General features: G+C 36.8%; 2 protein-coding genes and 1 pseudogene across 2 annotated transcripts; all 3 read left to right on the top strand.

Moving 5' to 3' along the window:
- The first annotated feature begins 1503 nt into the window (after window positions 1-1503).
- Window positions 1504-2295, top strand: LOC107558302 (gastrula zinc finger protein XlCGF7.1-like). Its single transcript, XM_016241952.1, has one exon. It carries the CDS (start codon window positions 1508-1510, stop codon window positions 2039-2041), a length of 534 nt encoding a protein of 177 aa, XP_016097438.1. The 5' UTR covers window positions 1504-1507; the 3' UTR covers window positions 2042-2295.
- An 8336-nt stretch (window positions 2296-10631) lies between these two features.
- Window positions 10632-14812, top strand: LOC107558275 (gastrula zinc finger protein XlCGF49.1-like; annotated as a pseudogene).
- A 1372-nt stretch (window positions 14813-16184) lies between these two features.
- On the top strand, window positions 16185-24851 carry LOC107558303 (gastrula zinc finger protein XlCGF58.1-like). Its single transcript, XM_016241953.1, has 5 exons — window positions 16185-16314; window positions 19140-19286; window positions 21398-22228; window positions 22397-22650; window positions 23743-24851. Exons 2-5 carry the CDS (start codon window positions 19232-19234, stop codon window positions 24664-24666), a joined length of 2064 nt encoding a protein of 687 aa, XP_016097439.1. The 5' UTR covers window positions 16185-16314; window positions 19140-19231; the 3' UTR covers window positions 24667-24851.
- Window positions 24852-27046: the final 2195 nt, after the last annotated feature.

Genomic DNA, 27046 nt, shown 5'->3' with positions numbered 1-27046 from the left:
TCGCGGTGATGACGTCATCGCGCAGTGTGAGATGAGTTTTGTGACAAAAAAGATGTTTTGGTTACATGATTAAAATTGAAATATATACTTTAGACGTTACTGCTAGATACGTCCTAATGAGCCCGTGGGGAGCGGCGCGAGGCTTTTTAAACCCACCACAAGAGTTACAAAAATGTGAGCAAGTTATCTTGCACAGTCTCTTTTATGTATCTATAGACTAATATTTAGGTAAATATGACTCTGGAAACATGAAAAAATTGCTTTGGTGCTCCACAATTTTAACAGTTTTATGATTATTGTAGTTACTGCACATACAGAAGACTAACAAATTAAGGATCTAACACTTATGTTGTTATGAATATAGTTAGTAGAGATTATATTAACATTTAAACGGACATATGCTGCTGTGCCTATATATTTACTTATACTACAATGTCAGCTGCTCTAAAAATGCGTGCCATTCTTATGTTTTGATGTATTATTGATTGTTTAATTGTCTCAGATTGAGAGAGAGAAAAAATGCTTAGACAAACTACATGATCACCACTTTTGATATACAAGATTTACGTCTCTTAACAGCATTTATTCCATTATAAAACATATGTAAAAACTAAAACTAAAACTAAAAACCTAAGAACAAAATTCAGCTAAATGACAAGTTCAATTAAGTTTAATTCAATTACAGTGTTAGTTGTTGCTTACAAATATGTACATTTATTTCTGAGTTCATTTATTATTCTTTGTTATTCTTACCTTATAGTTGGAATATCTACCCAACAATTCAGCAATTAATGCTGGAATATTCCCATCAGTCTACAAGTGAAGAAGACAGAGTTTATGAAAGAACAGTGAGAACTCAAGTTATCCAGAACCTTACAGAATGGAACATGAAGGTACTGAAGAACAGAGAGGTTTGTGCTTATTCTTGATTCTACTTTAATGATGCTGAAGACTTCATTCAAGCCGTTTTCATTTAAATCAATGTACATTGCTTTGGAACAATGGATAGACAAAATAGTACATGGAAAGCTGCAGGGACATAAAAATAACTTAGAAAAATAAAAATTATTATAATATTGCATAGCAGTTGTCTACTTTCTGGTGTTACACCAGATAAAATCTTTCTTACTTTTGTTTTAGACCTGATGGAAGCGAATGGGGAGAGGGAAGAACTGGAGGAGAAGGTGAAGGAGAAACATCATCATGTCAAAACTGGAGACAAATTTTTGAGCCTCTCACAGACTAAAAGTAAACTTTTATTGAAAAAAAGAGCCAAAAAATCTTTCACCTGCCCTCAGTGTGGAAAGAGTTTCACATTAAAAGGAAGCCTAAGGGATCACATGAGAATCCACACTGGAGAGAAGCCATTCGCATGTGATCAATGCGGGAAACGTTTCACAAGAAAAGGAGCCCTTAATGAACACATGAAAATCCACACTGGAGAGAAGCCATTCGCATGCGATCAATGTGGGATGAGTTTCAGAAAAAAGGATCTGTTAAGGAACACATGACAATCCACACTGGAGTGAAGCCGTTCGCATGCGATCAGTGTGGAAAGAGTTTCAGAAAGGCGTGTACTTTTAAAATACACCTGCGTCGTCATTCTGGAGAAAGACCATTTACCTGTGATCAGTGTGGTAAAAAGTTTTATAGGACAGATGCACTGAAGGACCACCTGAAAGTTCCTTCAAAGGAGAAGCTTTACATGTGTTCTTTGTGTGGAAAGAGTTTTAGTCAGTCGAGTACTTTAAAATTACATCAGAAAAGACACAATAGTGTGAAGGATCATGTGTGCTTTGATTGTGGGAAGACTTTTGTTAGAGATGCTGACCTGAAAAAGCACCAGAGAATGCACAGTGAGGAAAAACCTTACAAGTGTTCAAAATGTGACAAGAGCTTCAAATGGTCAGAATATCTGAAAAAACACGAGAGGATCCACACTGGAGAGCAGCCGTATCACTGCCCTCCATGTGGGAAAAGTTTCAATCATTTATCATCTTTACTCAGTCATACGAAAAAGAAATGTTTGAAATCACAGTAGTTGTTTCTACTTTGAAACAATGGCACGGACTAGTGTTATCACCTGGTGGAACAGCTGGTTAGCACAAAACCAAGTCAAGTAGTACGCGTGGTTACAAAAATCGGGTGGTACGTGTGCAGTACGTGCATACTATTTCCTCTGCTCATAAACAAGGCACAGCGCATGCGTGCTCTATGTCAGCAGCACCACACGTCCGCAGCTATCCCTTTAAATCTGCCCTAACCTGTTGCAAGAAGCGACAACACAAAGAAACATCAGCCACAGTTGTCACAGTGATTTTCAAGACCAGTGGTTTTAAGTACGAATGTCTAAGAATAGCTTTATTATGATTTTTGTATTTTGTTCAATGAATATTCAGATTTTTTTATCCATATGTATTACTCTTTGTCAATTTTCTCCAATTTATGAAGGAAAGTGTTTTTTTTCCTTTTTCTTTTTTTACATGTAAAAGTTCTGTGCTCATATCAGCAGAAAGAGAGCAGCTGAAATAAAGACAAGCAGCTCGACTTTGTGTGCCATGCTCACTGTTATTGTTGTTGAAGAGTTTTAGTAAATTAGTTTTCCTACTATAGGGTGTTTTCACGACACGTCATCAATCCGGAAGTCAGCCATATTGGCGGCACTGAACATAAACAATGCCACTGAACCGAAATGAACTCGCTGCGTTTCCATTACAGATTTGCGTAAATTTTTTGCGATGTTTTATAAATGTCGATAAAAAAAACTATTGCGAAATTACAGCGTTTCCATTAACACATGTTATGCGACTAAAATTTAATTTTTTTCCTCTCACGATAAGTCATGGCGACAGATGTTGGTAGGTTTACTATATCGCAACCATCGCACTAGCCATTATTTTTAATCGAAGGAGATCAATTCGGGTGGCTGTGTTGGAGCTATAATGTGCCGCAGATGTGTGAAGTGTAAATAAGGGGTTATCCAAGCATTAATGACAAGGAAAGTCCCTTATACTTGAAAGTGGCCACGTTTCTTGGAGGTTATAGCACGTTAAAGAATGATCATGTGACTTTTACGTACGCCGGGTGACCTGTAAATGCAACAAAACTTTCCATTGCAGTTTTGCAAAATATTCCTTTTTTGAATTGTCTGAAAAACCTCCTCATGCAAGCGTACAAACTTTTTTGCGATAAATTTTGCTAAATTGACGTGTTTCCATTGGGCACGTCCATCCTGCTTAAGTCCTTCTCTATATGATTTAGCAGCTTCCACACATTTTTTCATGGTTTAGACATCATAAATTAGTAGAACAACGCCTTCTGTTGTTTGCATCCGAGTATGTCCAATATGGCCGCACATCCATTAAATAATGTTACTGAATGTCAAGTCCAAGTATGAATGTGAATGAAGTTACAAAAAAGACCTTAAAACCTGTTAACTCGTTCAAGTTTGTGAGACAATACTATTATAGTGCACTTTTCCAATATATATCCAGACTCATATAATCTAAAAAACCTCTTTATGTGACATCAACAGCTTCCGTTTTCACCTTATTTATTATGCTGATGTCTATGGAGGGTCAATCCTACAGAAATTAATATTAAATAGATAGATTGATAGATAGATTGATACATTTAATAATAGGGAAATAAATAAAGAAATTAATTATATGATAAAACAAAAAATGTCTGCAAAATGACAATGTAAATTATTTTTTTCTTTTTACATTTAAGTAATCAGTAACTACAAATGAGCAAAATAAGTAAAGACGGACACACAGGAACACAGAAACAACTAAACAGAACACAACCTTGTGAAAACAACACTTTAGGAAGCAGTTGAACTGGACTCTCCAGAACACCCGTTCAAACTAGGCACGGGGAAGGGACAGATGAACGTATGTCTTATCTCATCTCAGCTATAGTACCCACAAGGTACACGGTGAAGAAAACCTTAATCAATCCCTTAACAATTACTAATCAAACTGCTGCACATGTTGTGTGCATTTAATGTACACTTTCTTGATAAATGCTATTAAATGGATTAGGAACTAAATGTGGATTAAATGGTTAAACCAGTGTTATATGAGATAAACGGAGTAGGCCCTATATGAAATTTATGACACGCAGAAGTCCTGTATCAAACAAATATGAAACCAAATACATACACGATTATAATTATATATGATTTGTCTAAGTTCTTCAATCTTTGATATTTTCAAAAGCATTACGTGTATTTATTATGAAATAAAAAAAATTTGAAATTGAGTTTTGCCATTAAAAATGCTTTAAATATCTTGAATGTTAGCTGGTAGCTTGATATGAAAACATGGGAAATGAGCAGTGGTGCCAACTCGGATAAACCCCACCTTTGCCCATGACCACTCCTCAAGCCCCAGTTTGCCCTCTTTGGACCAAGGTATTCAGTGGGCGGAAAATCCCTGGCTGGCTGTTGGTCCTGAGGAGGCAGGAACTAGCCCCAGAAGTACAGTGGAAATGCCACTGACCCTGGCACAGGAACACACCAATAAATGCAGAAACAATTTCATCAGTCTGCAAGTGAGGAAGATATAGAAAACAGTGAGAAAACGAGTGATCCAGAAACCTGCAGAATGGAGCGTGAAGATACTGAAGATCAAAAAGGTTGGTGTTTATTCATGATTCTTCATTAATGATACTGAAGAACATTAAGGTTATAAAAAACAGTTCATCAGATTTTGTGATTATAGTTAGAACAGCCATAAGAGCTGTGAAATAATGTAAAGGAGCCAATAATAGCCTATATGGGACACTTTCCATGAACTGGGTACTAGAGACTGAAACTCTTTCTTTTTTTCTTTCTTTTGTTTTAAACAAGTGGCCAGAGAAAAGGAGGTTTGAGAGTCATTTATTGTCAACATCAGGAGGTCAGAGTAAAATTGACAAATAAATGCTGTCAGAGAGTGAATTTAAGTTCTCATTCAGTTTGTGTGCTGTTTTTGTGTCATTCAGACTTTTTTGTTGTATAGTTTCACAAAGCTAAATCAGACCATCCCATTTTTGCTTCAAATTTCGAAATTATGCAATGTAATTTGAATCAAAAACTACTCATGGTGCATGTATTCAGCATCTTCGTTTGGATCGTGATTAAAGACAAAGTGATTGAAGATATGAAGAGATTTCATTTATTTGTATTATTTATTCACTTGATTTGCGATTTGTTTTACCATTTCACTTTAGTTTTGTTATTTGACATTTCAGTTTCACAAAGAAAATGTGCAACAGTTTTGTCTGAGAAATAATAGAAGGACACCTTTTAATTTATAATGTCTCATCTTGAACAGAGTTAATCTTCAAGACCAACAGTTTCAAGTGTGAGATGAAGATAAACTCAAAAGACAGATCTCCTCCCAAATGAACAAAATCGTTATTCTTGTTTAAGATTTTACTTTGTATTATTTAAATCATTATGCTTTATTATGATTTTGTTCCATTTACATTTCTTTTTATGGAGTGATTTTAGTGAGTAAATAAAATAAAAGTAGAATAGAGTGTGTACATTGTTCGAGTTGTTTTTTTTTTGTTAACAACTCTTTATTGAATTTTCTTCTGGGAATAGTAATATAAAACAAACAGCAACTGTGTAAATTTAGAACCCATCCCAACCCTGGTAGACTTAAAATAATAATAATAATAAAAATAAAATAATAATAATCATAAAAGTAAAAATATGTATATATAAAAAATAAATAATAGATAAATAAATAGCAATAAAATAATTTTTATAAAGATTTGTAGAAAAGCTGACATAACATTAAAAGCTGAATGCCATAAATGTACAGTTTTCACATTAGATCCATGTATACGAGAAGTTGAGAGTTCCATCGAGATAATGTCCAACAAATACACATTGTTCGAGTTGTTTTTGACTGTCTTGTTCCTACTAGAAATGAAGTTCTTTGCTGCATGTAGTACACACATAAGCTTATATTCTCAAGTAACTGTCGTGCTGTTAAGTGATTTAAGTGGTCTAAAGTCACATAGACACCCTTCTTTAGTCTATTCTCTGTTTAAGAACAGATGTTAGATTCATATTTGCTAAGAATGATGAATAAGAAGAAATAAAGATTTATAAAGAGTCTTTCTGTGTCTCTTCTGTTTTGGGGAAAAAAACTGCAACTTGCTGAAAGAAACTTCACCTTGAGGAAGAGTTGTGTGTTGGCACATGCAATCTCTTTTCCTTTGAAGAGTAGAGCTGACTCCTGCTCTTGACATTTTAAACAAATTTCTTTTCAGTAAAGTTTTCTTTGATTGGTCTACTGTACTTCCTCTACAAAACGTATCACTCTTGTTTCATTTACTCTCATTCATAAAGGAAAGAGCATTTTTTTACAGGTAAATATTCACTACCAAAAACGACTAAAAAGATGGGTGTAATTTTGGATTTGTTTTGATGTAGGCTACTATTGATGTGCTATTGGTGTTTTATTCATCTCATATTGTAGAAATTGTGTTTTTATATTCTTTAAGCCATCGTACAGAGATAGAAAAAAATATGAAATGGGAGGAAAAATTATATTCCAATGCTTTTTGCATTTTTGCGTTCTCTTGCAAATTGATAGCGTTCTCTCAAGAAACTTCGAGTTCTTTTGTGATAGAGAAAATAAATGCAGTTTGAGCTAGTAGATATTCTACAAAATACCTGAATGCTATTTATTTTTCAATAAATAAAATAAAAGAAGGGAAGGGAAACTGTGTTATTCTGGTGCACACTCCATAGCAGTCGGTGGCAGTAATGCACCAATTCGTTTCCAATTAAACCTCAAAAGAAGCAGTGGAAGCAGCCTTTCTGTGAAGGGGTCGCTTCTGTATTGTTTTCATCCGGTAAGCGCTGTTTGTGCGTCTGTTCTGACGTCTGCAGGCTGAAATAAATATTTAGCGTAGAAGCCAACGATGTGCGAAACAAGTTCAATCTTAAACACATGAGCAATCTTGTGTGTTTGTATTTGCGTGTGAATGATCGCGTTTTATGTTTGGAGCGATAGTTTTATTGTTAACTGAATGTCACTTGATAAACAAAAGTCAAGGTGTGGTCTGTGAGGGGAATTCAAGGGAATCGATCACAAGTAGTGCTGCAGCGATTTTATTTGAAAACTCTTTTGTCATTTACCTTTGAAAATCAAATCTGTAGTAATTACTTTGTTGAAATCAAAGTATATATTAAGTGTTACTGCTAAATACTTAATATTGAGCTTTAAAGAGCTATGCAGACCTTTTTTAAATCCATCATCAGATAAATTAATATGTAGATAAATTTGAAGGAAGTTTGACACCAGAAACATGAAATTAGTGCTTTTTCGTGCTATTTAAGGTTTTATTTTTTACTATAAAACCTTAAATAGCACGAAAAAGCACTAATTTCATGTTTGATATAATATATTATGCTGCTGTATGTAAGTTATTTACCTGTTGTGGTTAATGAAATGTAAAATGTGACCACAAAACCAGTCATAAGGGTACATTTTTCGAAATTGAGATTTATACATCTTCTGAAAGCCGAATGAATATGCTTTCCATTGATGTATTGTTTGTTAGGATAAGACAATATTTGGCCGAGATACAACTATTTGAAAATCTGGAATCTGAGGGTGCAAAACAATCCAAATATTGAGAAAATCGCTTTTAAAATTATCCAAATGAAGTTCTTAGCAATGCATATTACTAATCAAAAATTAAGTTTTAATATATTTACAGTAGGAAATTGACAAAATATCTTCATGGAACATGATCTTTACTTAATATCCTAATGATTTTTGGCATAAAAGAAAAATCAATCATTTTGACCCATACAATGTATTTTTGGCTATTGCTACAAATATACCCCAGCGACTTAACACTGCTTTTGTGCTCCAGGGTCACAAATGGTGTCACATAGAAAGGAAGCTGGAAAAACTACTGTAAAGATGAGTGTCATTTGAATTTGTTTTGCTGTAAGAGTTTGTCATACCTCAAAAATACAAAAAAATGTTTTATTCATATCAGATTTTGAGTAATAATAATAATATAGAACAGTTTTATACTTTTTAGCATGTATCTAGAATCAAATAATCTGTTTCTATTGCAAACCCTGATAGCACACGTACATCATGGAGATCTCTATTTGACGTCTGCATTTACATCTGCAAGACATTTTTTTTAGTGTTTGCTCATCTGCAAGACGTCTATAGGACGTTTCCTATCACATATGTCAAATAGACATTTAGAAGATGTCTTTAAGATGTTTATGATTTAGAATGTATGTAAAACTGACATCTTAAAGACGGCCATCAGATGTTTGTACACGGCAGATGTTTTCCAGATGAAGCGATCTTTAACAGACATCTTGCAGACGTACGTGTGCTGTCTGGGAACACTTAAAATAAAGTGATATCTGTACTGATGATGCTGTAAGGCTTGTTTTAGGAGTATCACAGAGCTGCTTAAAAGTGTCTTTATTTCCATTTCAGTAGTTCCGCTTTTCACCACATTCATTATGCTGTTGTGTTCAGATCATGCTTAAATTGCTTCTCAAAGCTCATTTCATTGGTGCAGCAGACCAAGACAAACTACATGATCACTACGTTTGATATTTACAAGATATACATCTAACTGCATTTATTTTCTCATAGTCTGTGATGAACCACATTTCATATAAAAACAGCAAATAACTAAAAACAGTGAAAAAAGTTCATGTAAATGACAAGTTACCTTTAACTCAGTTGGACTGTGATTTGTGGCTTATAAATCTCTACACGTTTCTTTTGTAATCTATCTCTTTTAAAGGGTTAGTTCACCCAAAAATGAAAATTAGCCCATGAATTACTCACCCTCAATGCATCCGAGGTGTATATGTATTTCTACTTTCAGACGAATCCAATCTGAGTTATATTAAAAATTGTCTTTGATCTTCCAAGCTGTTTAATGGCAGTCAGCGTGTGTTGAGTTCATCAGTCCAAAAGAAGGGAAATAAAGCGCATCCCTTCATAATAAAAAGTGCCTCAAATGGCTTCGGGGGGAGAACAAAGGCCTCCTGTAGCGAATCGATGCGTTTTTGTAAGAAAAATAACCATATTTAAAACGTAATAATCACTTTAATCTAGCTTGCGCCAACAGTTGTACACGGAAGCAGTTCTGGGCTGATGACGTATGAGGTCGGCGTTCATGGGCTAAATTTCATTTTTGGGTGAACTAACCCTTTAAGTTTCTGCTTGAATGGAGTAAGTTGTAATGTAACTTCTTGTAATGTACACACACCATTCTGAAGGGATACAAATAGCTTAAACATAGATGGTTGGGTTATTCTTCTGTTTTTTTCATTCTTGCATTATATTTAGATTTTTTAAATGTCTTTGTTTGTATGGATTTAGAACAATAAAAATGAATTTAGTAACTTTTTTATTTAAGTAACAATTTGATATACTGATAGGTAAACAAAATATAAATGCTTACAATGTTCGAATTCATGAAAACGTCAATTAAGTAACTGATTTACATTTGATTTTAGGCAGATCTGCATCTCCTGCCACAGAACAATTCAAAAAGAGTCCAAGTGATGTAATTTCCTGCAATTTCCACATGTGGGGTGTAGTGACATCAATTTGAATTTGAAGATATGTTCTGATTTTTATAAAGAGGAAAATTATATAACAAGGTTGAAGGAACAATGCTATTGCGTAATATTGTATAACATTTTTCTACTTTCTGTTAGTACTTCAAGGTTCACTTTTATGTCCTTTTCCTTCACATTTCTCGCTTGGTTTATATGATTTGCTGAAAATTAAACCTTTCTTACTTTCATTTTAGACCTGATGGAAGAGAATGCAGAGAGTGAAGAACTGAGTGAAGTGGAGGAGAAACATCATGTCAAAATTGAAGAAAAATCTTTGAGCTGTTCGCAGACTACAAGTAATTTTTTATTGAAAAGAACAGCCAGTAAATTTTTTACCTGCCCTCAATGTGGGAAGAGTTTTCTAAACAAGCAAAGTTTTGAACTTCACATCAGAGTTCATAATGGAGAAAAACCATTCACATGTGATCAGTGTGGGAAGAGTTTCACACTAAAAGGAACCCTTAGGGATCACATGAAGATCCACACTGGAGAGAATCTGCACACATGTGATCATTGCGGGAAGAGTTTTACAAAAAGAGGAGCCCTTGAGGATCACATAAAAATCCATACTGGAGAGAAACCACACACATGTGATCAGTGTGGAAAAAGTTTCACAAAGAAAGGAGCCCTTAAAGATCACGTAAAAATCCACACTGGAGAGAAACCGCACACATGTGATCAGTGTGGAAAAAGTTTCACAAAAAAAGGAGCTCTGAAAGATCACATGAAAATCCACACTGGAGAGAAACCACACACATGTGATCAGTGTGGGAAGAGTTTCAGAAAGTCATGCACTTTTAAATCACATCTGCTTTCTCATTCTGGAGAAAGACCATTTAACTGTGATCACTGTAGTAAGAATTTTTTTAGGGCGGATGCCCTGAAGGACCACTTGAAAGTTCATACAAAGGAGAAGCCTTATGTATGTTGTTTTTGTGGAAGGAGTTTTGGTCAAATAAGTAGTTTAAAATTACATCAGAAAAGGCACAGCGGTGTGAAGGATCATATGTGCTTCGAGTGTGGAAAGACTTTTGTTAGAGATGCTGAACTGAAGCTTCACCAGAGCACTCACAATGGAGAAAAACCTTTCCAGTGTTCACACTGTGACAAGAGATTCAAACGGTCAGAATATCTGAAATCACATGAGAGGATCCACACTGGAGAGAAGCCGTATCACTGCCCTCCATTTGCATGGGTTGTTCCCAAATGAGCAATATATTATTTTATTTTTTTTATTATATACCATTTTGTTTAAAATATATTTCAAATCATTATGCGTCCTTATGATTTTGTCCAATTTAAATGAGAATTTCTTATAATGCATGTGTATCTCATTTGATTACTTTTTATGGAAACCATACATTTCTAAAGTTTTCTGTGCTCATATAAGCAGAAAAAGAGCCGCTGGAACAAAGACAAGCAGTTTGACTTTGTCACTCATTGGCCCGATTAACCTGAAGCACTCAAAACAAGCACTACAAAATAAAAGAACACAAATTACCTACACTCCATACTTAATGGCATTTATTGATTTATCGTTTAAGTAGATTACATTTTCATGAAAACATCTTGTGGCGCCATTGTTACATTCATGCATGTTATGGCTGTGGTTTCGTTGCATTTACACAATTTGTCCATCAGGTGCAGGCCCGTAGCCAGCTATGAGTTCACCTAGGTCCGGTGTTGTGTAATATTCGGTTCCTGTGAATAACTGCTCCCGTGGGTGGAGCTTACGTGAATAGTCATTAGTTCCCTTGTTGTGGGCGTGTCCTTGAAACAACCCGCAAACGAATGGAGCTGAAAATATTAGTGCACAAGTAATGAAGTGTCAATGTTGAGCATTGAAGCATTAATTGCAACAGTGTCAAAACAATGCAGTTTGTGTAATATGAAAAATCGTCTGTAAGCTGTTTTGCTTGATTGATTTTAGGCACACAGCAAAACAATAAGCGAATAACCTGTGCTAACCTTGGGTAATATAGTTTCTTATTTTTGGATGTGTTTAGCTTTTTATACATTTCATTTGTGGGGCATTAATTGTTGTTTGAATAGTTTGATTACCCTATAGTTGGCTACTGGTGACTTGAAACAAATATATCTGGCACCTAATAAATAAAGCTATAAGCTAGCTATCCTGTGTCATCTTGTTTAGTTTGTATATAGCCAGTGTTTCTGTTACCTAAATAAGCTACAAACATACATACTGAGAACAATTTTTCTTGCAGTTAAATTGTTAATATTGTAATCATTATAATTTGTAATTGATTATATAATACAGTGCATAAACCTTAAAGCGTTGTTCTGATGCAGTCTTCTTGGACATAGGTCAGCAGCTACTCCAAGAAAAGTATTTTTCAATTTGGATAAGAAATCATATGTCTCATCATCACCAATGTTATAATATGTCTTTGATTTGCTTTTGTGATGTTTCCACATATATTCATCATCATGTACAGTCACAGTCTGTTTCAGATTGGATGAGAGAGCTGAAATCACTGGTACAGTAGTTGATCATGAACTGGACATACACGGAGGCTGTTCTAATCGAGTGCCAATAAATATCTCAGGGCAGGCACTCAGTTAATTTTGCATTGCTTCAAATCATTCCACATGCATACTTTCACACAACTTTCCTTGTCTTTTCCATTTGAGTTATATTCATAAAGCAATTACTTCTGTACTTGTCATAGTAACATTTAATGAGCAGATATGGGGATGGTAAGGAGGCCATGATGGTCAGAGGCCAATGGGCGAATTTGGCCAGGATGCCAGGGTTACACCCCTACTATTTTTCAAAGGACATCCTGGGATTTTTAATGACCACAGAGAGTCAGGACCTTGGTTTAACGTCTCATCCGAAATACTTTTTGTCAATATAGTGTCCCCATCACTACACTGGGGCGTTAGGACCCACACAGACCACAGGGTGAGCACCCCCTGCTGGCCTCACTAACACCTCTTCCAGCAGCAACCTAGTTTTCCCAGGAGGTCTCTCATCCAGGTAATGACCAGCTCAACTCTGCTTAGCTTCAGTGGGCAACCAGTCTTGGGCTGCAGGGTGATATGGCTGCTGACAAATGGTCAATATATATGAAGAGACACGAGGATCCACACTAAAGAGAAGCCGTTCACATGTGATCAGTGTGGGAAGAGTTTCACACGAAAAGGACATCTTAACAAACACATGAAAATCCACACTGGAGAAAAGCCGTACTCATGTGATCAGTGTGGGAAGAGTTTCAGAACATCAAGTGTTTTTAAAATGCATCAGTGAACTCATTCTAGTGAAAGACTATATAACTTTGAGCATTGTGGTAAACATTTTTTTAGGACAAGTGCCCTAAAGAGGCATCTGAAAGTTCATAAGGAGAAGCCTCATGTGTGTTCTTTGTGTGGAAAGAGTTTTAGTCAGAAGGTTGCATTAAAAATACACCAGAAAAGACACAGTGGTGTGAAGGATTATGCATGCTCTGAGTGTGGGAAGACTTTTTTATTTTTTTACAGATGGTGAAGTGAAAATGCATCAGTCAGTTCACACTACAGAAACACCTTATAAATGTTCACACTGTGACAAGAGATTCAAGCGGTCACAATGTCTGAAAATACATGAGAGGATCCACACTGGAGAGAAGCTGTATCACTGCCATTCGTGTGGCAATTTTTTCTTTCAGTTATCTTCTCTAATCTATCATAAAAAAGATGCATGTAAATTAATATGAGATTATTAGAATGATTAGTACGGTGGCCGAGAAGTGCAAAGCATATCACAATTCTGAAAACAAAATAACAAATTACAAACGCAAATGCAAGTCTGAAAAACAAAATAACAATTCAGAAAGCACAACAACAATTCAGAAAACATTATAACAAGTCAGAAAACACAATGACAAATTCGAAAACAAAATAACAAGTCAGAAAACACAACGACAAATCCGAAAACAAATTTACAAGTCAGAAAACACAACGACAAATCAGACAAACCGGAAAAGTTAGTTATAGTTTGAGACAGCGCCATTGGTTTGGGATTACTCACTGCTGACTGGACGAGACATCTGTCAATCAGCGTATACAGGAAGAACCAGTCAGCGGTGAGTAATACCAAACCAATGGCGCTGTCTCAAACTATACCTACATTTTCCGGTTTGTCTGATTTGTTGTTGTGTTTTCTGACTTGTTATAATGTTTTCTGAATTGTTGTTGTGCTTTCCGAATTGTTATTTTGTTTTTTAGACTTGCATTTGCATTTGTAATTTGTTATTTTGTTTTCAGAATTGTGATTCGCTTTGCACTTCTCGGCCACCGTAGATTAGGCCTAATTGGCTCACTGTTGATTATTTCAGAGATTTATCAGCTTTTATTGATTATTCAAGAAAAACACATGAAATTAATTTTTTTTAAAACTTTGAATAAACTGAATTGACCAATCTCCTTCAGGTTTTCTGTCCTCCTCAGAAGTAAAAAAAATCACCAACTCTGCTTAGAACCGAAAAACAAAAACAAAAGGACATTTATTTCAGAACACGTACAGGAGAATAAAATATTCATCCACAATCTATCATTAGCTCGTATAGAATTACGAATACTATTCAATTATTTATTACAATACTAATAAATATTTTTATAAAAATGTTTTATGTATTCTTCAATAAAATGGATTTCATAGGGCCTTAGTAATCTTGGCTGCCACATCAGTAAGCTGTAAAGGGAATGGAGACGGCAAGCTGAAGCAAGGATCTAAATGTAGGGGAATTTTAATAAAGAGACAGGAAAACACTAGAGAAAGGAATGCGAGAACTCTTAACACCAAACAATGACTGAAAAAGCACAAGAGACACACAAGGGCTATATATATACATACAAGGGAAACAAGCTTAACAATATAACAAGGAATTGGAGCAGGGAAAACACTTCAAAATAAGAGTCCATGACACAAACATTGGAAATATATAACACTGCCCATGATGTAAACCAACATTAACTGTACTGTGTTAATAGAAAGTCAGACAATATAAATATTTTTATTATGAAGTGTTTTTCCAAAATTGATTTTTAATAGCATTTTCATGTTGAGAAAGGTGGTCGTAGCTGGGCACCGCCGGAGTGCATCCAGTCTTAGAAAACAATGTGTTAAAATTTTGAAGATGTGACAAGGCTATGCGCTTCTCGTCCGGTGTGCGACCCCCTTAAGTGGGCTGTGTGGGGGCAGGACAGGAGTGGCACTACTAGGTAGAACAAAGGGAAGTTAATTTAGATTTAAAATATCTAATTGGGTGATGATAATTTGTATGCAACAATTTTACACGAATCTCCAAAAATAAACACATTAATTAAAAATGAAATCTCTTTCTTGCTGCCCTCACTGTACTGCCACCCTAGGCAGTTGCCTAGTTCGCATATAGGCACATGCTGGTGTCCTGACATTTTATCCTACCCGTCGGATTGTCCTACCAGGGTTTACTGCACATGCGCACATCAATATTGCGTCCTTTTTCTCACGCTGAATAACTATTTAATGTATCTGCATTACTGTAAGGATAGGCTTATGGTTGGGGTAGGTGTAGACTTTAATAAAACACAATCTAATAGGTAGAAAAAATGATTTATTATTGGTTTCCTGTAGCTGTATCTCTTCTAGCAACAGCCACGAATATAACACATAATTACTGTATTTGCATTACTGTAAGGGTAGGTTTAGGGTTGGGGTTGGTGTAGACGTTAATAAACCATAATTTTACAGGTAGCATTTTTTGCTGTCGAATTGTACTATCCGTTGTTTTAATGGGGGGTAGCAAAATCTGACAGGGTAACACAAATCGACAGAACACCAGCCCTGCCGCTAAAGGCCGTCTCATTTTGAAGGATCGTTGGAAGTCAGCCTTAGTTTTGTATCCGTCATTTAGCTCATGTTGAAGGATGCATCAAGTTTATCCTTCACGTCCTTCAGTTACCCACAACCCACTGCATACATTTTAATTCACAAAAAAGAACTGACCGAAAATGAGTCACCACTGAGCTTGTCTGAGTTCATTATTGTAAGACAAAGATGTTTTCGGAGATGAAGGCGTACATGTTATTTTTTGTTTTGGTGTAAATGAATCTCTTAACACTGAATGCCACTAAATGCCAATAATGTGGCCACTGGGAGACCACAGACACAGACATTTCTATTTAAATTTTTCTGTGAACATAGCCTATACTATAATAATAATAATAATAACAACAACTTTTTTTATATACTTTTGAAATGTTAATGTTTGTACTTTTGGAAATGTATCTTTCGTCTATCCTTATTTAGCCAAATTATTTAACATTTTAGGCTCATTTTTAGCACAAAATATGTGCTTTCTGTAAATGTAATTGTTTCTTGTGTAATTGTTTAGTTGATGTTTGTCATTAAGCAACTGCATGCAATGTAAGATAACGTACAGGTCTGAACCCTGTTTGAGTGCATTAATGCATTAATCATTATTTTTTCCATAATTAACCTCACCTAATTGATAGCATCACACCATCTTCTTTCAGTCTAAAGTAATGACGCATATGTATGGCGAAGGCTGATTGGCCTATCAGCAATGAGAAACCTTTCGGCACGCCCACTTCTCCGACCTACAGCAGTTGTCCCCAAAACAAGAAGAAAAAGTAGTCGCGAGTCGCGACTAGCGCAATCACACAGCTCTGAGTCTTCTGAGGTGAGGTAATTCGTATATTTACACAATTATGAAAACACAGCTCGTTAAAGCAACATTTTACAGGTCATTTCTGTGTTGTTTTAATCTGGTAGAGTTGTTTTTGTGCGTGCTTTCTGGCGTCTGCTAACTGAAATAAACATTTAGCCTAGCAGTCGGGTTGCTCACCATTCCGATTAATACGGAATCGTCCCGTATTTAAGATATCATTTTGTCCCGTATACGCAGATATACGCCGTATGACCACCCAGACGATATGAATAACAAACTCTAAATTGAAACTAATTCATTTTTTGACGAATCATTGTTTGTTTTGCGAACGTTTGCTGAAGGCGTTAAGACCCAGCAGAATCACAGCGAGAGGTTGATTGGTCTAGCTGTATTATTATTTATTTATTAGTATTATTTTTTTTATGAATGATTGTAACAGCATTTAAAAAAAAATATTTTGACTCGAAAATTCAAATCTTTTTCTATTAATCTAATAGTCTGCATTTACATTGCTTAAAGCAATGCATTTTTTTTAATGATCCAAAATCAATTTTTGAGCAAGTACATAACCAGCCAGCGTTCAAAACTATCGGTAACTAACGGGAAGCTTGTAATAATGTGTCCTAATATGAGTGCTACTGGTAGGTTTCCCAGAGATGTTCTTACTGTAGGGAGATGAGAGGGTCTGCAAGGGTACCAGATTTAAACTGGCTGAAGCAGTTCAGCACGTATTTTAGGTAGCCTATTTCAATAAGATAATTAGATTTTTATTTTGAGAACAGTGTCATATACAGTTTTTTTCCACAGGACTTTGTGAGATTATGATGGGTGGACCTCAGTCCCATTAGCATTTTGCAAATGTTAAAGATAAATTCATATGGTGCACTTTCAGAGTTCTAAATTAAGATCTCTAACCCATGTTCAGTGTGCAAATTGAATGAAGAAAAAGTATGTGCATTGTCCCTGCACTTGGGACTCAACCCTCTACTTTAGGGGAAGTCGTGGCCTAATGGTTAGAGAGTCGGACTCGTAACCCAAAGGTTGTGGGTTTGAGTCTCGTACCGGCAGGGATTGTATGTGGGGGGAGTGAATGTACAGCGCTCTCTTCCACCTTCAATACCACGACTGAGGTACCCTTGAGCAAGGCACCGAACCCCCAACTGCTCCCCGGGCGCCTCAGCTACTCACTGCTCCGGGTGTGTGTTCACGGTGTGTGTGTGTTCACTGCTGTGTGTGTGCACTTTGGAAGGGATAAATGCAGCGCACTAATTCCGAGTATGGGTCACCACACTTGGCCGCATGTCACGTCACTTTTTTTTTTCACTTATTTGTTGTACTATCTTAGTCTACATTACATTTACACTGGTGTTTTAGAAGGCCAAACAATTAATTTGAAAAAAATGAATCAAATTAAGCCAACATTTCTTTTGGATCTGTTTTTGCCTTGCTGCTGAGAAAAAAAAAACTGTGTAGCTAGTCAGCAAGTTAGAGCCTGATGTAAAATTATGCTTTAAAATCATATTTTTTTTTCATCATGTTGGAAAACACTGTTATCAAAATACTTATTGTTAAACTTTTGTATTTGTTTAAGTTAAGCAATATCTCATGAAGGGTTGATTCCTTTGTGTTTTATATAATGGTCACTGGGAGGAGCTCTAGACGTGGAAAAGAAAATATGTTTTTCTTGATCAGTTTTCCCTGAAAGGGTTAGTTCACCCCAAAATTAAAATTCTGTCATTAATTACTCACCCTCATGTTGTTTCAAACCCGTAAGATCTTCGTTCATCTTCGGAACACGAATTAAGATATTTTTTGATGAAATGTGAGAGCTCTCAGACCCTGCATAGACCGCAACACAACTGAAATGTTCCCATGTCTAGAAACGTAGAGTATCACAACACGTATTACGCACACTTTCCCCTAAGCGTGAACAACGCAGATTACGTTCTTGGGTACTCTCCAAAATGGCAGAAGACGTAACTCGGGGGAGAAGAATTGTGAAATAAATTATTTTAGTTTTCTTTGCGCTCAAAAAGTATTCTTGTAGCTTCGCAAAACTGAAGTTGAGCCACTGATGTCACATGGACTGTTTTACAGATGTCCTTACTACGTTTCTGGACCTGGGAACATTTCAGTTGTGTTGCGGTCTATGCAGGGTCTGAGAGCTCTCACATTTCATCAAAAATATCTTAATTCGTGTTCCGAAGATGAACAAAGGTCTTACGGGTTTGAAACAACATGAGGGTGAGTAATTAATGACAAAATTTTCATTTTGGGGTGAACTAACCCTTAAAGAGAAATGGGGTACTCAACTCAAGCTCACTGAAGACGTGTAAACAGTCAGATAAAATAAGAATAAGAAACTAATTACAAACAACAGGATAAAAAAACTACAGTAGAACAAGAAATGCTACATAAATTGTACAAAGTAATCAAATGTATAAAAAACACTGAAAAATGTATAAAAAAAACAGAGATTGAGATGGCACTGCTGTTTCTGAGATCGGCAGATTGAGAGATCGCCGATCCAATCAATAGAAGCAATTATCGGCTGATAGTGATCGGTAGCTGATCAATCGGAGCACCCTTATAGAGGAGGACACAGAGTGAGCTGCAGTGGGAAATGTACATGTTCAAGTTGCCCAAAACATGAGAATGCTGTAAAATAATAAGCACTTACAAAAGCACATATAAATAAGCATTTGCTACATCTTGCTCTATTATAATTTGACAGATGCGTGGGCATTTTGATAGATGGATAAACACAAACAATGATTTAAGTGCGAGATTAAATGAAAGCATAAATTTGATAACCGATTTATTTTTGATTTTGGCAGATCTGCTCCTTCAACCACACAGGACTTCACCTACAGTCCAGCTCCTCCCACAACAGTTTATGAAAGAGTTTATGTGAAAGAAAGTCAAAAACATGACTGATCCAGAACCCTGCGGAATAAAACAGGAAGATACTGAACAACAAATAGGTTTGTGTATGTTCTTAATTCTTCAATAAGTTTATAAAACTTCAAGCAGTTCATCAGATTCAGTGGTTGCAGTTATAAAAAATCATAAAAGCTGTGAAATAACAGTTAAAGCTGCAGATGTGAAGTTGCACGTTACAGTGGTTCATTGTTTTGATGATTACATTGAGTTGAAGCTCAGCTGTTCAGCATGGATGAATATGATGGATTGTGGTGTACTGGCACCTGTGGGGCATTAACATAGCATAAGTCACTGTAGTGCCATCAAAACTTGTCCCTCCAAAAAGATAAGACATACTGTAAAAAATTAATATGAGCTGGTATTGTCTTCAGCTGTTGTTTTGAAAACAGTTGTTTTAAAATAAATAACATCACAAAAGTTAGGCAGTGTAACCCTCTACGCACACCTTGGCAGTAGAATCGCCATTGGCTTGTACATTTTTTAATTTTACTCGCCAGACTAACGGGTAGTTGAGAAATATGCAGTGTAATTTTTTTTTTATTTTTGTAAAATACCATATTTGAAGAGAAAATACATATATTTATGTAGTGTGAAGTCTGATGTTTGAGAAAATATAAAGGGGTCACTAAATTTCTCAATTCGTTCACTGTTTTTTTGAATATGTTTACTGAACTGTGCCATAAATGTGTCCTGTGGTGTGACATAGCAAAAATGAAGAATAAAAAACCTCTTAATATACAAATAACGTGAGAGAGATTTATCTTCATTGTTATATACTTTTTTTTTTTTTTTTAAATAGTGCTATTTATTTAATATGAAATTATGAATAACATTATTTTTCCCCCATTAATTTTTGGACATTTTCAAGCCAAACTTTGACAATGTGACACTTTGCTGCCATTCTTTCAAAACTGCTGAAAATTATACCATTTTAAGATGAGTGATGATTATATCTCCCCTAATGCAATACTCAACTGTTATTTAAGATATTTTGAGATCAAAAACAAATTTGTAGTTCTTTTGTGCGTCACATTATAGGACAAAAACATCAGAACAATTTTAATTAATGTAATTATTGCATTTAAGAACACTGAAAATGTTCAAATGAAAGGAAAAAAAAGGAGTTAAATCTTGTTTAATTATTTAAAATGCTTCTTAAAGAGACCTTGTCCTTCAGTGTGACAGTACAGGTGTCACAACGGTGGACATTATCTGTCACACCAAAGGATGTTTCAGCCTTTTGTGTCCATTAATGACCTTGCTATTCCTAGCTAACCTGTCATTAGCAGGTAGCTGGACACATTTGCTTAATTAGCTTAAAAAGATTGTGTAGTTTAGTTTAACATACAGTTTTTAATTAACAAATATAATTTAGGGATGTCACACCAAAGGACAAAACTTAACACTTTTATAGTGGTTACAAAAAATGTAAAATATTTGAACAATTCTGAGACAAAACCTACCATGTTAACATGGGCTTCACAGGGGGCTTGAGTAACATGACCTTGAATGGGGTACTTCAACTAATTAAAGTTGTCTGTGGAATTGTCTGATTTAAAATCAGGATATGGTGTCACACCGGAGGACATGGTTTTCAGTGACAAAATGTATCTCGTTCCTACTCTTTTTAGAAATATATGGATGAAAAAAAAAGATTGCCATTTACTAAAATAGACATACTATCAAAGAATATAATTTACTTGTAGTGCATCAATTTTACGTGGTAAGACTGTCTTGCTCTCCCTCTCTTTGCATGTGTGAGAGAAACACTGAGCACTCTCAGCTAAGTGACGGCGAGTCGGCGCCTTCACACAGTTTATGGTGTGTCAAATGCGTTGTGCATCCATTGAGATGAATTAAAATAGTGCACTTTATAGATGGAGAGTGAAAGTGCGCAGTATTCAAAATGAGTAAAGGCAAGTGAAAAATCAGTGTTAACCTTTTTGTTAGCCTTTAACTCAAACACTGGCGAGTTAAATCTAACAATTTATTAGCCAATGGCTAATGATAGACCTAGCATGGAAATTTCAATTTTCTCAGGTTTCACATGTCCTTTTCCTTTCACATTTTTTTATTTTTTTTTTAAGATTTACTGATTTAAAAAAAAAAAAAAAAAAAAAACTTAACTTATTTTTTTTTACTTTCATTTTAGACCTGATGGAAGATAACAATGAGATTGAAGAAGGGGAGAACCATCATGTCAAAACTGAAGAAACATCCTGCAGTTCCTTATTGAAAAGAAGCGACAATATATGTTTCACTTGGCCTCAGTGTGGAAAGAGTCTCTCATGCAAGCAAAATCTTGATATTCGCATAAAATGCCATCTTGAAGGCAAGCTGTACGCATGTGATCAGTGTGAAAAGACTTTCACAATAAAAGGAAACCTTACGAAACACATGAATATCCACACTGGAGAGAAGCCATACACATGTGGTCAATGTGGGAAGAGCTTCAGACTAAAAGTAATCCTTAAAAAACACATAAATGTCCACACTGGAGAGAAGCCATACACATGTAGTCAATGTGGGAAGAGCTTCAGACTAAAAGCAACCCTTAAACAGCACATGAAAATCCACACTGGAGAGAAGCCGTACACATGTAGTCAATGTGGGAAGAGCTTCAGACTAAAAGCTACCCTTAATGAACACACAAGAATCCACACTGGAGAGAAGCCATACACATGTGATCAGTGTGGGAAGAGTTTCACACAAAAAGGATACCTTGATGCACACCTAAAAACCCACACTGGAGAGAAACCGTATACATGTAATCAGTGTGGTAAGAGTTTCACACAAAAAGGAGCCCTTAATGTACACATGAGGATCCACACTGGAGAGAAGCCGCACACATGCAATCAGTGTGGGAAGAGTTTCAGACTTAAGCAACCCCTTAATGAACATGTGAGGATCCACACTGGAGAGAAGCCGTACACATGTAATCAGTGTGGAAAGAGTTTCAGAAAATTAGGTGGTTTTAAAAAACATCTGCTTACTCATTCTAGAGAAAGACTAGATAACTGTGACCAAAGCAGTAAAACATTTTTTAGGGCAGATATCCTGAAGGACCACCTTAAAGTTAATGCAAAGGAGAAGCCTTATGTATGTTATTTATGTGGAAAGAGTTTTAGTCAGATGGTTGCATTAAAGATACATCAGAAAAGACACACCGGTGTGAAGGACTATGCTTGCTCTGAGTGTGGGAAGACTTTTTTTACATATGGTGCACTGAAAGTGCACAAGGCCGTTCACACTACAGAAACACCTTACAAGTGTTCACACTGTGACAAGAGATTCAAACGGTCAACATATCTGCAAATACATGAGAGGATCCACTCTGGAGAGAAGCCGCATGCATGTGATCAATGTGGGAAGAGCTTCAGACTAAAAGAAATGCTTAATCAACACATGAATATCCACAATGGAGAGAGGCCGCACACATGTGCTCAGTGTGGGAAGAATTTCGCACAAAAAGGAAACCTTAACAAACACATGAAAATCCACACTGGAGAGAAGCTACACACATGTGATCAGTGTGGGAAGGGTTTCTTAGAAAAAGCAAACCTTAAAGAACACATGAATATTCACACTGGAGAGAGGCCACACACATGTGATCAGTGTGGCAGGAGTTTCACACATAAAGGAAACCTTATCAAACACATGAAAAGGCACACTGGGAAGAAGCCACACACATGTGATCAGTGTGGCAGGAGTTTCACACATAAAGGAAACCTTATCAAACACATGAAAAGGCACACTGGGAAGAAGCCACACACATGTGATCAGTGTGGGAGGAGTTTTGCAGAAAGGGCAACTCTTAATGAACACATGAGGATCCACACTGGAGAGAAGCCATACACATGTGATCAGTGTGGGAAGAGTTTCACACAAAGAGGAACCCTTTATGAACACACAAAAACCCACAGTGGAGAGAAGCCATTTACCTGTGATCAGTGTGGGAAGAGTTTCACACAAAGAGGAACCCTTTATGAACACACAAAAACCCACAGTGGAGAGAAGCCATTTACCTGTGATCAGTGTGGGAAGAGTTTCACACAAAGAGGAACCCTTTATGAACACACAAAAACCCACAGTGGAGAGAAGCCATTTACCTGTGATCAGTGTGGGAAGAGTTTCAAACGAAAAGAAAGCCTTAATGATCACATGAAAATCCACACTGGAGAGAAGCCGTACACATGTGATCAATGTGGGAGAAGTTTCACACGAAGAGGAACCCTTTATCAACACAAGAAAACCCACACTGGAATGAAGCCGTACACATGTGAACAATGTGGGAAGAGTTTCAAGAATTCAAGGTTTTTTAAAGTACATCTGTGTACTCATTCTAGAGAAAGACAATATAACTCTGACCAATGCAGTATAAGAAATTCCAGGGCAGATTTCCTGAAGGACCACCTGAAAGTTCATACAAAGGAGAAGCCTCATGTGTGTTCTTTGTGTGGAAAGAGTTTTAGTCAGAAGGTTGCATTAAAAATACACCAGAAAAGACACACCGGTGTGAAGGATTATGCTTGCTCTGAGTGTGGGAAGACTTTTTTTACAGATGGTGACCTGAAACTGCACAAGACAGTTCACACTACAGAAACTCCTTACAAGTGTTCACACTGTGACAAGAGATTCAAACGGTCAGAATATCTGAAAATACATGAGAGGATCCACACTGGAGAGAAGCCACATGCATGTGATCATTGTGGGAAGAGCTTCAGACTAAAAGGGACCCTTAACGATCACGTGAAAATCCACACCGGAGAGAAGCCGCACACATGTGCTCAGTGTGGGAAGAGTTTTACACAAAAAGGAAACCTTAACAAACACGTGAAAATCCACACTGGAGAAAAGCCGTACTCATGTGATCAGTGCGGAAAGAGTTTCAGAATATCAAGTGTTTTTAAAGTTCATCTGCGTACTCATTCTAGAAAAAGACAATATAACTGTGACCATTGTAATAAATGTTTTTTTACAGCAAGTGCCCTGAAGAAGCACCTGAAAATTCATACAAAGGAAAAGCCTCATGTGTGTTCTTTGTGTGGAAAGAGTTTTAGCCAATTTGCTGCTTTAAAATATCACCAGAAAAGACACAGCGGTGTGAAGGATCATGCTTGCTCTGAGTGTGGGAAGACTTTTTTTACATATGGTGCGCTGAAAGTGCACAAGACAGTTCACACTACAGAAACACCTTACAAGTGTTCACACTGTGACAAGAGATTCAAACGGTCAACACATCTACAAATACATGAGAGGATCCATATTGAAGAGAAGCCGTATCACTGCCATTCATGTGGGAAGAGATTTACTCGGTTATCTTCTCTAATCTGTCATAAATTACATGTCTGCATGTCCGAAATTACAGTAAGTAGTTCAAGTTCTGATCCTGTACTTCCAGGTGTGATAGGTGCTAGGTAGGGCTGCATCAAGAAATTATTTTGATAATTGATAAATCAGAAATTATTAAAATCATTCATCAACTGATCGTTGATTATTTCAGAGATTTATCAGTTGCTTTTATTGATTTATTTTGTTTTTGGAGTTTGTTGAAATGTTTAGTTATACCCATTCTAACTAATAAATAAAACGAGTAAATCACTGCAGTTTTTGAAAGTGTCTTTTTAAGTAACTGCGTAAACTGAATTATCCTCTTCAGGTTTTCTGTTCTCCTTCGAAGTCATCAATACACCAACTTTGCTTAGAACTGAAACAGAAAAACAAAAGGACATTTCACAACACTCAGGAGGCTAAAATATTAACCTACAAACTATCATTACTTAGATCCCCTTATGAGCGCTGTGGCTGGCAATCTTGATAACACTGAGTCTTGCGGGCTTGAGAGCGTAGGCTGGCAGCTCACGCTGACATCAGCAGAGGATCCTCCACACTAGATACTAGTCTTGTCCACCCCGAGACAGGTCCAGTGGCAGCCATTATGGCTGATGACTCAGGAGCGGTGGCCATGACGGCTGGACCAAGGTCTGCGGGGGAAAGTTTAGGGGATTATTCCTCCTCTACCTGTCCTACTGTGAAAGGAGACCACACAGCTTTAGGGCCAAGTCCACATATTGATTTATGGTCCACCTGGGATCAACCCTGCATCAGTTGGCCGAGAGGTGAGAATATGCAGAGAAAAAAACTTTTCTACATATTTTTCAATGGGGTGGCCTTCTTGAAAAATTAAACGGGGAGTGCTTAGGCAGTACCAATTACCCCCTACTAGATCCATTGTGGGTCAGTCATTCTGTAACAAGTATTGGAGAAAGCAAGCTGAGACGAGGATCTTAAATGCAGGGGCACTTTAAAGGGTTAGTTCACCCAAAAATGAAAATGTTGTCATTAATTACTCACCCTCATGTCGTTTCAAACCCGTAAGACATTCGTTCATCTTCGGAACACAAATTAAGATATTTTTGATGGAATCTGAGAGCTGTCTGACCCTGCATAGACCGCAACGCAACTGAAATGTTCCCAAGTCCAGAAACGTAGCAAGGAGATCGGTAAAATAATCCATGTGACATCAGGGGTTCATCCGCAATTACACGAAACTACGAGAATACCTTTTGTGAGCAAAAAACCCCCCAAAAAACAACTTTATTCAACCATTTCCTCTGCATCACCCTGGTGCCATTTTGGAGAGTATCTGCTGGATGTAAACAACGTATGCTGTTCTGTGTCAGCTGCGTCACACGGTTACGCTGTTTCCATTCAGATCAAACCACAATAATGTAGGAAACGCATCCGGCGTGACTAGTTTCCTAGTCCAGTCCTTCAGAGGCTTGTAGAATAGAGTCTTCAACATTAAATGCTAGATTGAGATGGGCTAGTAAGTGCGCATGGCTGCGTCACACATGTTTTGGAAAAATACATTGTATTACAAATCTTTATATTATTTGGTAGGGCCGGAATAATAAATCGATGCGTCACGATTCGTGGATCGATTCTGAGATTTTCCAAATGCTTCACAGTCATCTCCCAGTGCTGAGCAAATGGAAAAGAGTCTGATGGGACTCGGGCAGAAATCATGTTCTCGGGAGTGGCTGAGCTTTTAATATGCCGCAGTCAACCACTTTTGCTTCTTCCGGTCAAGCATATGAGGGGTAATACTAGATACATTTGAGTGTGTTGAAAGTTCTGTTATAAAGAAAAACCATACAAGTGTTCACACTGTGACAAGAGTTTCAGTCAGTCTGAACATCTGAAAACACACGAGAGGGTCCACACTGGAGAGAAGCCTTTCACTTGTGATCAGTGAGGGAAGAGTTTTAAAGGTGGGGTAAGCGATTTCTGGCAGCCAATGTTGACATTTGAAATCACCAAAACAAACGCACGCCCCTATTTTGATAGCTCCACCCCACACATACGTACGCAACCCAGGCAACGATTAGTTCTGTGAAACAAAGCAAAACTAATGTTACACCGTGTCTACACCGGACGTGAGTGGCGCGGCACGACAAAATACTATATAACTCATTATAATCAGTTATGCAGTCTACTCCAGAGATATATATACATATCTATGGTCTACACTGGATGCGGCGCGGCACGACAAATCCCCGACAGAAAACTGCTGCTGCGTTCTATTCATGACGTATTGACACAAATTTCAAATGATTTTCAACAATCGCTTTGTCGCGTCCAGTGTACTAGACAGACTTTAGCTGTTGTGGCGCAGACACGGTGTTACTCATCTATCGAGAAGAAACAAAGCAACCTCAGCGTCCGATATTTACACAGGTCCTACTTATTGCCTTAAGCCTTCTTTTGTTCCGCAGACGGTTTCCCCTTTTTTATTTTA

This window comes from Sinocyclocheilus grahami, unplaced genomic scaffold (assembly GCF_001515645.1).
Source record: "Sinocyclocheilus grahami isolate Dianchi unplaced genomic scaffold, SAMN03320097.WGS_v1.1 scaffold639.1, whole genome shotgun sequence".
Classification (NCBI taxonomy): Eukaryota; Metazoa; Chordata; class Actinopteri; order Cypriniformes; family Cyprinidae; genus Sinocyclocheilus; species Sinocyclocheilus grahami.
The sequence above is the reverse complement of the archived record's forward strand: the minus strand, read 5'-3'. Positions and strand labels throughout refer to the sequence as shown.